General features: G+C 34.5%; 1 protein-coding gene across 7 annotated transcripts in view; it reads left to right on the forward strand.

Annotated features, from left to right (window-relative positions):
- The window catches only part of PMS1 (PMS1 homolog 1, mismatch repair system component), a 102,056-nt gene that overhangs the window by 22,804 nt on the left and 65,537 nt on the right, over positions 1–13,715 (forward strand). For all 7 annotated transcript variants that reach the window (XM_040475636.1, XM_040475630.1, XM_040475635.1 and 4 more), the window contains one exon: positions 6,271–6,373. In XM_040475636.1, coding sequence (XP_040331570.1) covers positions 6,271–6,373 — 103 coding nt within the window. The remainder of the gene's footprint in view (positions 1–6,270; positions 6,374–13,715) is intronic.

Below are 13,715 nucleotides of genomic sequence, written 5' to 3' on the forward strand. Positions count from 1 at the left end.
TTTGCTAAGTAGTTCACTTTAGAAGAACTGTGCACAGTGCAGTAAATGGAATATGAAAATTGTGACCTATTTAGGGACATATAATGTGTCCATGGCAAAGCCAAGAATTCATTTCCAATATCATGTCTCCCAGTACTGAATTTTCCACAGTAGGTCATGCTTCCGTCTTACTAGCATGGTTAGAGAGGTATCTATTAGTTTAAAATTACTTCATATTAAAATAATAAATATATCCAGGCCTGCAGTGGTAGGCTCAGTAGATGGTATCAAGGAGTAGTCAAGTTGAAACTTACGTGAAAGGATTCTGAACAGTATTTCAGAAATACAGAAAGTAATATATGCTTGTTAAGGTCAATTAGATTTAAAAAATTTTATTCAGGATTTATTGTTATTAATTATTAATGAGTGCTATTTGGAGAAAAAAGCTTACTTTTTAAATGTAACGAGTATTCTTTACCACTCAGAAAGAATTGAAGTTTTATGTATAGAAGTTGCATATTTATTTTTAAAGGCTCCAATTTATTTTGAAAATCTTTGGACAGAGATTATAGTTACATAATAAAAATTAGCAATTTGGTTATTTTATCTGCCAGATTAACTGATGCAGACAATTTTAAAGTCATAAAGATGTAAATTATCTCAGGCTCAGTAGATTGATAATTTGTATCTGGAATATAGTTTTGTCACACTATTAAATGGCCATCACCGAAAATTCTGATTGTTGAAAGTATTCTTATTAAAGATGTTAATAATTTTAGTTACAAAAAGAAAATTAAGTAGGTTTTTAGCAAAATTGGAGGAATTTAAAACATATCTTATTCTATATTCTTTATTGACACACTTTAAAAGAATGGGCAGTTTTCCTAATTTGTCAATTTTAAAATGACTTCCAGTCTTAGAATTAAACAGTCCAAAGGAGTAAACCATTGTTTTTATACCTTCAGAGTATCCTGTTGGCATTTAAAAATGTAATTACGCTTGATAAATCCATGATGAATGTATCAGTTACTGACACAAATTGATACGGTTTTCTTTAAAATCTTGAAATTTATTGTTTGTAGAGCAATAATTTGGAGATATTTGTTTTCTTCAGTGTTAAATTCCTGGTACTGATTAAAAAGCATACTGACTTAAAATGAGCTAGAGGTAGTGAAAATTCTGTTTTGAGCTGTTCATAAAATTTTTTGTGAAGAATTTGTATATATTCTTATCACATAATAAAACACATAATAAAAGATTTTATTTCTTTTTAGGTAGATATTTTATATATTTATTAAAAAATGATCTTTTTCCTTTCCAGAGAAATGTTTAAGAAAGTTATACATTTTTTGAACCGGATTTTAAGTGGAGGCTAAGTTACACTTCAGTTTTAGGAGAAATACAGAACAGTTTTGTTTTCTTAAAATCAAAACAAACTCAATGAAAAGTCAGAACCCTAATTCTCAAGTGTTTGCATAAGAGACTTGGCCAAAGGCATAAAGCATGTTAACTTTTCTGAGAGTCGTGTGAGGATAATGATTTGAGAGTCAATTGAAATAATACATATTAAAGTATCTTTAATATGGTCATGTGCCATACAAATGAAAGTTACTTTCAGTCTGGACTTGAATGTGAAAAGTAGTATGTACCTTTATCATAAAGTTGATAATATCATCATACTTGCTCATTTTCTTGTTGACAAGCAGTATTTCACCCTTTCAAAGTTTATGCAGACAACTCAACATTTTTGGGAAATCGTTTCTAAAGTTTAACAGACATTCCTACATAAATTCCTTCTATTTCTCACAAAAGGTCTTTATTCTGTAGCTAAGTTCATTATTTTCTCTTGTTTATCTCTCTGAAGAAGTAACAGAGGTGCCAGCCATCCTTTGTATAACACTAATGTTTATGGATTCATTCCTCCATTTTTTAATTAGTTACAATGTGCTGGGTATTACTCTGATCTACCAAGTTTATTTTACACAATTTTGTGATGAGATGACATCATGTGTGGGTTTGTTTTTTTAAAATTTCATTAAACCTCCATGGCTCAAAAGGGGCAGAATGAGAAGCTATGTCATTCTGTTTTAAAGATGAAGGTTGGGACTTCCTTAATTGTGGGCCCCCATATCTGTAAAAAGGTAGGAGGAAGCTGCTAGCATCATTTTGATGTTTTCTGCCTCCTGTTCCACAGTGTAGATAGAGTACCTTTCATGTTCTTTAGAGCCATGGTGACAGAGCTGTAATTAAAATAGGCACAGGAACTTTTGAAGAGTAGGGTAGGTATCCTGCTTTCTAAAGTGTAGCCTCCTCACAGGTAATAGAACTCTGTTCTAAGGAGAAAAGCCAGGGCCAAAATTTTCCTATTGCTAGTCTCCCTCAGTGAAGTATCTGGGAGAAGGTTATGAAGTCAGAGCTCTTATGTTAGTGTACAACTATGCATAGGCAGGCACACTCACAGAAAGAAAGACATTTCAGTGATCCAGGCAAAATTGATACTTCAGCTGAATCATGAAGACCATTTACCTTAGTTTTCAGACTCCTGTGTCTGTGCCAAGGTGTTCATCCAAAAATCAGCAAAAAATAAAAATAAAAAATAAGAACAAACTTTAACATAATTGTCTTAAATGAATTTTTGTCAAGAAAGGTTTTTTTGCATGAATTGACAGTATGTATCCTGAAGTTTTAATTGAGTTTTATCTAAAACATTGAGAAAACTTATGCTTATCTAAGTTTAGATGCTTTTATGAATTCTGTGAATTTTAACTTTGTATTAGTATTATATAATTTTTGAAACTCAGTAACTAGACCAAAAAGACAGTTTTTCATAACTGATAGCCAATATAATCTGTAAGGTTCTCTGAGAACTCTTAAAACTTTACCTTTTAAAATAAACTTCTCCTTTTAAATTCTTTAAATAAATTTTAGTTCTTCCCTTGACACCACTAGATTCATTCTGCCACAGTTCATTAGTGTCTCTAGTTAGAAGCGCAAGTAAAAATTTGTAATATTAGAGATGCATCTGATGGTGGAGTTACTGCAGGTTCAAATATGTTAACTGCTGCAGAGCTAACACATTCTAAGCCTGTGCCTGGTCCAAAAAAAGGTTTGCTGTCCAGGACACAGGGTCATATGAAATGAACTCTTGAAATACAGTTCCTTCCTCTGAGGAGCACATTGTATTTAACAAATTTGTGAAACATGCTAACCTGTGTTGTCCTTCGCTGTCTTTAGCAGTGAATTGTGAAGCATTTCCTATCAAGATAAATTTTCACAGTACCCTTACACATTCTAATTCAAAAAAATTAATATTGGAAAACAATAGTGGTTTTTTTTTACTTTAATACAAATGTTACATTTATGACCAGTAAGGTCCTATTTTACTTTTTAGCACATCAGTTTATTCATCTAAGTTGGGGTATTTTGCTATTAACTAATATGTTTAAAGGATGAACAAGTTAATATTTATAAAATGCTTTGAAAGTAGTTAAAACAAAAATCCATATAACCTTGTGGAGTATTAGTATCATTTTCATCTTATCATTGCACTTCCTTAAAGATGATAGAGTAATCATTTATTCAGGACCATCTAACAAGCCACTGGCTTAATTAATACTAGAACTCAGAGTTCTAGGACTACTTTTGCTTAATAACACCAACTTTAGGTCAGGTGGCTAGCTCTTTGGAGAATAGAAATAGAATTCAGTTGACCTTGGCATTTTTTTTTTTTTTAAATTTTTTTTTTTTTTTCAACGTTTATTTATTTTTGGGACAGAGAGAGACAGAGCATGAACGGGGGAGGGGCAGAGAGAGAGGGAGACACAGAATCGGAAACAGGCTCCAGGCTCTGAGCCGTCAGCCCAGAGCCCGACGCGGGGCTCGAACTCACGGACCGCGAGATCGTGACCTGGCTGAAGTCGGACGCTTAACCGACTGCGCCACCCAGGCGCCCCTACCTTGGCATTTTTTAAAAAATGGTTGGTTAAATGTAGAATTGTTTTTACAGGGACAATCATAGAGTAATTAAATTAAGAGACAGGAAAGAAATTTTCTGTACTCTTTGTTTTTAAACAGAGTTTATTAGAGAAAATCACTACTGGACAAAATAGAGTTGGGGATGTAGCAGGGAAGATTAAGATTGGTTATCAGGAAAACTTTTAAAGTTATACAACTTTTGAACCACGGAATATAATTTTGGAAGAAGTAGAAGAATCACTTAAGGTTATACAGAGGCTCACAACTTTGATTTAGCTGTATGTTTTTGGAAAACAGCTTAAGGCAGTGCTTCTGGTAAGGAATTTTATGGACATTACCCTTAGAGTCTAATAGATTCTAATATTGTGAGCTCGAGAAGCTGTGTGTGTGTGTGTGTGTGTGTGTGTGTGTGTGTGTGTGTGTATGTGTGTTTTTGTGTGTTTGTGCACGTAATGGTGACTCTGCTATTCCCTGCCTGGTATCTACATGTTTTATAGCCATATGGCCTGCTGTAAATTAGTGCATGTTTAGGGCAGAGTGTCAGAACCATCAAATCCAATGTAGATCCAACTGGACCTAGATGAGTTCCAGCAGTGGAGCTGGATCTTTGTGGCTTCTTTCTTAAATATAAGTTTCAGATAACTCTCCTGAGTTCACAGATGGCCAAGGAAGATTGCTCCCAATTTTGGATCATTATTGCTCACAAAAAGTGTAAGGAGGGCATCCTTTCTGAATCCATTGTGCTTTCCTGAAGAAGTATGCCCACTCCCTGCCTGTTATTTTCTGACAGTGGAATGGTTTTCTATTGTCATGCTCTCCCACTAATCTCACAGAGTAGGTAAACAGAAAGCCAAGGGTGAGGGTAGCTCAGAAGAATGCAGACATTCTTAAATTTATATTTATGTGACTGTAACACCTTAGGAAATATTTTCATGCTCAGTGAAATCCTTTCTTACACATAAATGTCTTAGTGCTAATATCTTCTTCATTTAACAAAAAAATTACATTTAAATAGTTCAGGTTTTAAGCATTTAAACTACATTTAAATTACATTTAAATAGCTTGGTTTTAAGAAAAAATTGTCCACAAATGTATGTGTGTATGATTTATATTTTTTTATTCTTTTGAACCATTACCTTGAAATACAGAAAATACATTACCTTTTTATACAGATTATAAAAAGAACGATTATTTTACAGAAGGCTTTTTCACATTACCAACAAATTTATGGAAATTGTCTTTTAAAAAGCAAGTTTCCCAGAGTGCCTGGGTAGCTCAGTCATTTGAGCGTTCGACTCCTCATTTTGGCTCAGGTCATGATCTCACAGTTTGTGAAACTGAACCCTGCATTGGGCTCTGCACTGACAGTGCAGAGCCTGCTTGGGATTCTTTCCCTCCCTCTCTTTCTGCCCCTCCCTTGCTCGTGTGCTCTCTCTCTCCCTCTCAAAGTAAATAAACAAAAAGAAGTTTCCCTAATGCAGTTACAGTATTTGATTTTACAGATGTAAGTCATATAAATAGCCATTTCAGTCATATATACAAATAACCAGTACATTTCAGATGTATAGATTTGTGTATGAGTATTTTAGTTAAAGTTAAATACTCAAAATAAAAATCAGTAATTTGCCACATAAAAAATATAAAGTAGCCTACTATTAGTGTACTACTATTAGGCTACTAATTAGCCTATTAGTTACTATTAGTGTAACTCTAAGGGAATATTATAGGAGAAGTGGTCATAAGAGCTTAATAAGTAAGACTTTAAAAAAAAATTTTTTTTTAATGTTTATTTTTGAGAGAGAGAGAGACAGAATGGGAGCAGGAGAGGGGCAGAGAGAAAGGGAGACACAGAATCTGAAGCAGCCTCCAGGCTTTGAACTGTCAGCACAGAGCCTGACGCAGGGCTCGAACTCCCAAACCTTGAGATCATGACCTGAGCTGAAGTCGGATGCTTACTCGACTGAGCCACCCAGGCGCCCCTAACTTTAATTTTTCTTTTTTTTTTTTAATTTTAAAGAGGGAGAGGGAGACTGCAAGCGCAAGCAGGGGAGAGGGGCAGAGGGAGAAAGAGAGCTGGAATCTTCAGCAGGCTCTTCAGCACACTCAGTATGGAGCCCAACATGGGGCTCGATCTCACAAACTGAGATCATGACCTGAGCTGAAATTAAGAGTTAGGTGCTTAACCAAGTGAGCCACTCAGGTGCCCCAAACTTTTTTTCAATCTTAAGTAAATGTATAATCATTTTAAATTTAATTTGATAATGAGTCCACTGCAAAATCTAAAATCATAATTTTATTAGTTTTTTTATATTCCAGGTTTTGATTACAACAAGGACAGCTTCTGATAATTTTAGCACCCAGTATGTTTTGGATGGCAGCGGCCACATAATTTCTCAAAAACCTTCACATCTTGGTCAAGGTAAGAGAGGAGCTTTGTAGTTTTGCCTTTTCTTTCTTGTTTATTTTATTTTTTTCTTGTTTATTTTTTTAAAAATTGTTACATCTCAAATTCAGATGCATTACTTCAGGTTTGCTCGTGATAAAGGGTAGTTAACTTCCAAGTGAATATTCAACCCCTACTTTAGTCACCAATCTCTTAAATACTTAGTTTTCTAAAGAGAGACTGTTAAAAGACTATGGAGAGTATAGACATTTTAACAGTATTCATTCTTCCAATCTTGAGCATGGAATGTTTTGCTATTTCTTTGTGTCTTCTTTAATTTCTTTCATAAGCTTTCTATAGTTTTCAGCATACAGATCTTTTATGTCTTTGGTTAGGTTTATTCCTGGGTATCTTATTGTTTTTGGTGCAGTTGTAAATGGGATCAATTCCTTGATTCCTTTTTCTGATGCTTCATTATTGGTATATAGAAATGTAATCGATTTCTGCACGTTGATCTTATATCCTATGACTTTACTGAATTCACGTATCAGTTCTAGCAATTTTTTGGTGGAGTCTTTTGGGTTATCCATGTAGAGTATCATGTCATCTGTTAAGAGTGAAAATTTGACTTCTTCTTTTTCAGTTTGTATGCCTTTTATTTCTTTCTGTTGTCTGATTGCTGAGGCTAGGGCTCACAGTACTGTGTTGAACAACAGTGGTGAGAATGGACATCCCTGTTGTGTTCCTGACCTTAGGGGGAAAGCTCTCAGGTTTTTCCCCATTGAGGATGATATTAGCTGTGGAACAAACTGAGGATTGCTGGAGGGGAGGTGTATGATAAGATGGGCTAAATGGGTGATGGACTTTAAGAAGGGCATTTGTTGGGATGAGCACTGAGTATTATATGTAAAAGATGAATCACTGGGTTCTCCTGAAACCAATACTACACTGTATACTAACTAACTTGAATTTAAATAAATTTATTTTTAAAAACAGACTATGGACAAAAACATGGATTAGTTACTCTTCTGTAAAAACTGTAAGAGCAATTATTTTGCTATTGTTGGATCACTTAGTGTCCTCTTTATATGTGAAGGATATTTTATTGAAATGCCTAAAACATTATTGATTTGGTAATTGTAATAAACCATATAATTAAGATACTATGATTAAATAATTAAAATATATCTGTTTATGGAAAACTTGAAATATATGTGCAAATAAATAGAATAATGTACCCATCACTCAATTGCAACAACTCTTAGCTCATTGCTAATGTTACTTCATCTAATAATATTGCTCTATTAATTATTATTACAGTTCTTTCGTGTTTTATACACTTATGTAATTTTATTACATTTTAGTTGACATCTTATGTTTTTATGTTCCTTTACTGTCCACTTACAACAAAAAAGAAAAGCTTTTCAGGCTTGAGTTTCATGTATCTCCTTTAATTGTTTCCATACCACTAACTTCCGGTAATGAGTGTTTAAAGTTGAGAGAATGTTGAAGGTATGACCTCTTTAGTCATGTTCAAAAGAATTATTTGATCTGAAAGGATTTGTTGCTGTTTGCCCTTCTTTTCCAATTGAATTATAAATTCATTTTTTAATTTTGTGGTCCCTCATTGTAATTTATTGAAGTACTATATTTTTTCTTTAGTTTCTTCCAATTTTAATATTAAATTATTAGATCTATCTTTTTAATAATTACCATCTTTTTTCATTAAAATGTATTTATTATGTCTTAATACTGATACCAAATTCACTTTTTCTCTTATTTTTTAATCTTCAAATTGCTGATTAATTTGCATATTAAGAATTTATATTTTTATATCCACACAAAGGAAAGAGTCAGTTGGAACTTCTAAGAAAACACTTTTTTTTTTTGGCATTTACTCAGTTAATAAAAATGAGCTCATCTTGTAGCTGTTTAATTTGATGTATGATAATATTGTACATATTTTACTTAAAAATAATAGACTGTGATTCTTTTTCTTTTTTATGTACTGAAGGTTACAAAGGAGAAGGCTTTTTTTGTTTAGTATAGTCCCTTTCCAGAAATGTTCTGACCCCAATTCTGAGGAGTTCAAATTAGGAGGCCATTAGGAGATATTTGGGTGGCTCTCCAGTAGAGTACTTTGAAGTAATCTAGTCACCTTATAAAACTTAAATGTATTTATTTTTATCTTAGTAGTAGCCAGTCTAATCTGGATGGCCTGTTGCTCTGCATCACTCATACTTCTCATGCTTTTCTGTGTTCATCACCATGGGAACTATGAAATAGCAATACTTAAATATGGAATCCTTCTGATCTCTGCCCATTTGTTGATTGATTTTTCTTTTCTTGCTGACCCAAGTCTTCTACTTTGAGTGAGACTAGGTATGCATATTAAGGAACTTCTGTAGTCAGTAAATGAACCTTATTTTCTTTAGCATATTCCTTTTATCTTAAGAAACAACATACTTGGAAGGTCAGTAGTTGTGAAACTAGTAATTGCCTTTCATGATTCATTTGTATCTCCTAATTATACTTGGTTGGCTAGGAAAACAACAAAGAATCAAGCTCTTTTAAATTTCTGTAGATGGACATATTATAGAAATCTACAGCACTTTTAAAAGCTTTTTACATTTATATTGCCTTAGTGCTGATAGTTTTTGAGTGATTGGATCACAGACTCACATTTCACCACCAGCTGTCATTCAACTTCCATTTAAATATTTTCTGTGTAAGATAAAACTACAGTACAACCATCCTAATTAGTACCTGTGCATTTAGGGTTCTTGTAGATAAATTTCTGCAGTGGTGTGAACATCCTTGCTTCACAGTTACTCTTCATATCATCTGATCAGAAGATGACACCTAACTGTAGGTGCTGGGACAACTTAAAGCAAAATCTTTTTTAGACACTGGAAAATTTGTTACCCCTTAATTTTTTTTTTTTTTTAACATTTATTCATTTTTGAGAGAGAGACAGAGTGTGAGTAGCGGAGGGGCCCAGAGAAAGGGAGACAAAGAATCTGAAGTAGCTCCAGGCTCCGAGCTGTCAGCACAGAGCTGGACATGGGGCTGGAACTCAGTGAGATCATGACCTGAGCTGAAGTCAGATGCTTAACCAACTGAGCCACCCAGGCACCCCTGTTACCCCTTTAAAAACCATATTTAAGGGGCGCCTGGGTGGCGCAGTCGGTTAAGCGTCCGACTTCAGCCAGGTCACGATCTCGCGCTCCGTGAGTTCGAGCCCCGCGTCGGGCTCTGGGCTGATGGCTCAGAGCCTGGAGCCTGTTTCCGATTCTGTGTCTCCCTCTCTCTCTGCCCCTCCCCCATTCATGCTCTGTCTCTCTCTGTCCCAAAAATAAATAAACGTTGAAAAAAAAAAAAAACATATTTAAGATGTTTAAAAATAGTTTACTAGAGATTTCAGTTCTGGTTTTCCTGGGTGTAGGTATTCGTTTTGTGGATTAATTTAGCCCTTTAAAATGATGTATGTGCTTAATAGCGTGTCATTTTAAATTACCCTTCTGTTCACTTCTATTTTAAGACACTTAAAAATTTATAAGAAATGTAAAAATAATTTTAAATTATCTTACAATAACTTAATAAATTATTTGTTGTAATCATACCTTTTTTCTGTTATTACTTCCATTTCCTTTACCCTAGATAATCAGTAGTAAGCTTTCTAAATTGATTTACCCTCCTGGCAAATTCTTTTAACATATCCTAGTACTTCTGCCGTAGGAATTTCTCAGGTATCAAAAATAGTATATTTAAAGTACTCTGATCAGGGTCATTCCTTTCCTTACCCTGTTACTAGAGTAGAGCATCGTGTTCTTTGTAAATCCCTGTTAGGTATGATTGTGCATGCATTGGAAGATTTTTTTCATGTTGAGATTGAAACTTTATTCATTAAATAGTTTTTAAAAAGTTTGATGTATTCAAGCAACCCTACCTCTTTACATTAGGAATATAAATAGCTAGCTGCCTTTATAAGTGGCATAACATAGGGTCATGTAAAAATATAACAGGGAACATATTATAGGATTGCAGTTTAATTCTGGTGTTTGTAGAATGTGCTAAAGTTAGAGAGCTGAGCAGTTCTCTTGTAAAATATGATAGTATACTAGGGCCTCCTCCCTATTGGCCAATATTACTTGGTACTTTTTTTAAGGATACACATTTCATTTGGAATCAACATAGTTTTCCATCATTAAGTTTTATTCAAACATATATAATTCTTGGCTTATTGTTAAATCTCAATTTGCTCTAAGAGAACATTTTTAACTGCTGAAGCAATAATTTATCAGTTAATATATGGATTAATTATAGTGTGGTCTTTGACGTATAACATATTTAAAAAGTCAACAAGTACCTTTTCGTACATTTGTATTTTGCTTTATTGATTTCTGCCTGCCTTCCTTCTCACCATCTGTCCACAGATACACAGATATACACAGATATACTGTCACCACAGCTACAGTATATGCTATTATATTTGTCACAGGCTAGTGGAGAACACAGATGAGTTAAAGGAACTCACAGAGTAGTGGAGAACACAGATGACTAAGTAATGACAGTAAAAAGAAGCCACCAGCTGCCTAGAGGAAGGTTAGGGAGTTTTTCAGAAAAGTTATCATTTGAGTTTGAAGATGGTAGGTAAGAAGGGGTGGGGGTTTAACCTTGTAGCAAGAGAAGAAAGATGAAGAGGAAAAGCACCAATTGAAGAACTATGTCACAAAGAAGACAAATACCATATGATTTCACTCATGTGGAACTTAAGAAACAAAACAGATGAACATGGGGAAAAAAAAGAGAGGCAAACCATAAAACAGACTCCTGATTATGAAGAACGAATGAGGGTTGCTGGAAGGGACGTGGGCAGCGGGATGAAATGGGTGAAGGGTATTAAGGAAGGCACTTGTGATGAGCACTGGATGTGGTATGTAAGGGATGAATTACCAAATCCTGTACCTGAAACTAATATTACACTGTATTTTAGCTAAATAAAATCTAATAAAAACTTGGAGGGCAAAAAAGGAAGTTAAATGAGTTAGGTTCAAGAAAAAGATGAGTAGACAAGAAAAGTACTTGCATCCCTGGGAGCATTAACTGAGTCTGGGGGCATAGGTGGGCAAAGGAACAAGTCTGCCATGAACAAGGCATCTTTTATGGCCCTAGGAGGAACCAGCTGAACTTCTTTAACAGGCATATGTAAGCTGACATGAGATATTGGAGGATGGGATCCTCAGACAGAGTTGGTTCACCTCAGATGCCAGATCTCATCAGGACTTACACTTAGTAAGCAGTGATAAAGAAAATTAGGACTGAGCTAGAGAGACAAAGTTTTGCAGTGCTAGAATCCCAAAACCTTGCTAGAAGAAAAGACCCCATTCCATCTTTAAGACATTTGAAACGAGAAGTGAACTAGAGCTAAATAAAGGGGCAGCTCAGCTCCAACCCAGATACATTCCTAATTATATTGAAGAGATTCTCTCTTTAGCTACTTGACAGAGGAAATAAAGTGCCTTCTCTGGGGGAAAATACCTACTTACGTTATCTATTTTTCTTTCATTTACTTATGTATCTATGCAATGTCTGGCAAAAATAAAAATATTAAGAAACAAAGGAAAATGGGATCTATAAGAGAAAAAAATAGTTGATATAAGAAAACAAACATGACCTCATATTTGAATTAGCAGACAAGAACTTAAAACAACTATGTTAAAGAATTTAGAGGAAAAGGTGGTCAAAATTGCTAAAAAGGTAGACAATTTCAGCAGAGAAATGGAACTCTAAAAAAGAACCAAGTGAAATTTCTAAAACTGAAAGTAAAAGTTTATTTCTTATAACCAGCAGTGAGCCACTGAACCTTTTTAGGTAGAGGGTGAATGTCATGGTATTTATAAAATTAATTAGAACACTGTAACTCCTACCATAAACTATGTCTTATTATAAGAAATGTTATCTTGAACTAAGTTTTGAAGGAGGGAAAGGGACTTGACATAGATTTGAAACAGATTTTTAGGATAGAACAGGCCTAAAAGACTTACACAATATTGGCAGTAAGAGGGAGAGGGAAGAATCAGTTAAATCTAGAGTATCTGCCTTTGGAAACTGTTGGATGTTAGTGTTATATGAGAAAGAGGATTAAGTGTAAGTATCAGACGTAAGAAGGAAAAGAATGAGTTCAGGTCTGGGTGTGGTTGATTTGAGGTGGCTTTGGGACATTCAGGTGATATTGAGTGAGCGTTTATTTATAACTTGAATGCTGTCAGTTTCATATGTATATCTTTAGTAAATTCTAAGATGTGTGTTTTCTCACATTTTGACGTCTCTAAAAACAGGTCGTGGCTTGTAATTAATGGCCTCCCCAAATCCTTTTTGGATGGGAAGTTTTGTGCATTATTGATAATTCATGTGTTGATTGCAGGAATAAACAACAGTTTCATATTTTTTTTTGCAAAACAACAAATGCTTTGTGAGACCTAAAAAGAGAATATAGCCACAAGTGAAAAAAACTGGGTTAAGTACAAAAGGTTTGCTATCACATGCCAGGCACTGAAATTGAAGACACAAGAGGAAATTGCCATATCAGTGAGGATAGATAAAAGAAATATCTAAGCAGTGAGAGGCTGGTGTGGACCAATTCATGTATTGCACAGGACTGTTGTTAAGGCATTGTATCATGAATTATTTGGCATATATTTTCTTTTTCAGAGATTCATAAAAGTATAGTGTTTCTTATAACTTTGATCAAGAATCATTGGCATACATGTAGTAGTTGAAACTTTGGGCGTGGAGGAAATATCTAGAAAGAACATAGAGTGAAATGAGAAAAAGGCATAAGAGGTCTCTGATGATAGGGTCTGATACACTCTGCTCTGAGTGTGTCCTTTGTTTAGCAGGAAGGCAGAGTGCATACCTGTTGTGATTGCTGGACATGTGCACTCCTTGATCTCTGTCAACTTCACCTCAATGTGAATTTGGCAGTAGCCTGTTTACTTTCCTAAGGCAGAAAATGTAGCACCACAGTGTTACAAGTGAGAAATACCATGGTGTTCCAAGGACTTTAATTCTGTGTGTGAAGGTGACATGTTAAATTTAGGCCAAAAAAATACCTACCTAAAAATGGAGGAAAGCAAAAAAAAATTTTTAATTAAATTGTTAGTAACGTAATATGCTGATGAACTTACCTAATCAAGAGAAAAGAAGCAGGAAAGCATCAAATGTGAGCAAAATAGAAATACAGCTTTTCCCTTGTTTTTTTTCCCCTCAAAGATCTTTTTTTCCTAAGATAAAAAAAATTGTATATATTTATAAAATAAAGTTTCAAAAATTATAAAAACACCATGTGGGGGCGCCTGGGTGGCGCAGTCGGTTA

This window comes from Herpailurus yagouaroundi, unplaced genomic scaffold (genome assembly GCF_014898765.1).
Source record: "Herpailurus yagouaroundi ecotype Mexico unplaced genomic scaffold, PumYag 140, whole genome shotgun sequence".
Taxonomy (NCBI): domain Eukaryota; kingdom Metazoa; phylum Chordata; class Mammalia; order Carnivora; family Felidae; genus Herpailurus; species Herpailurus yagouaroundi.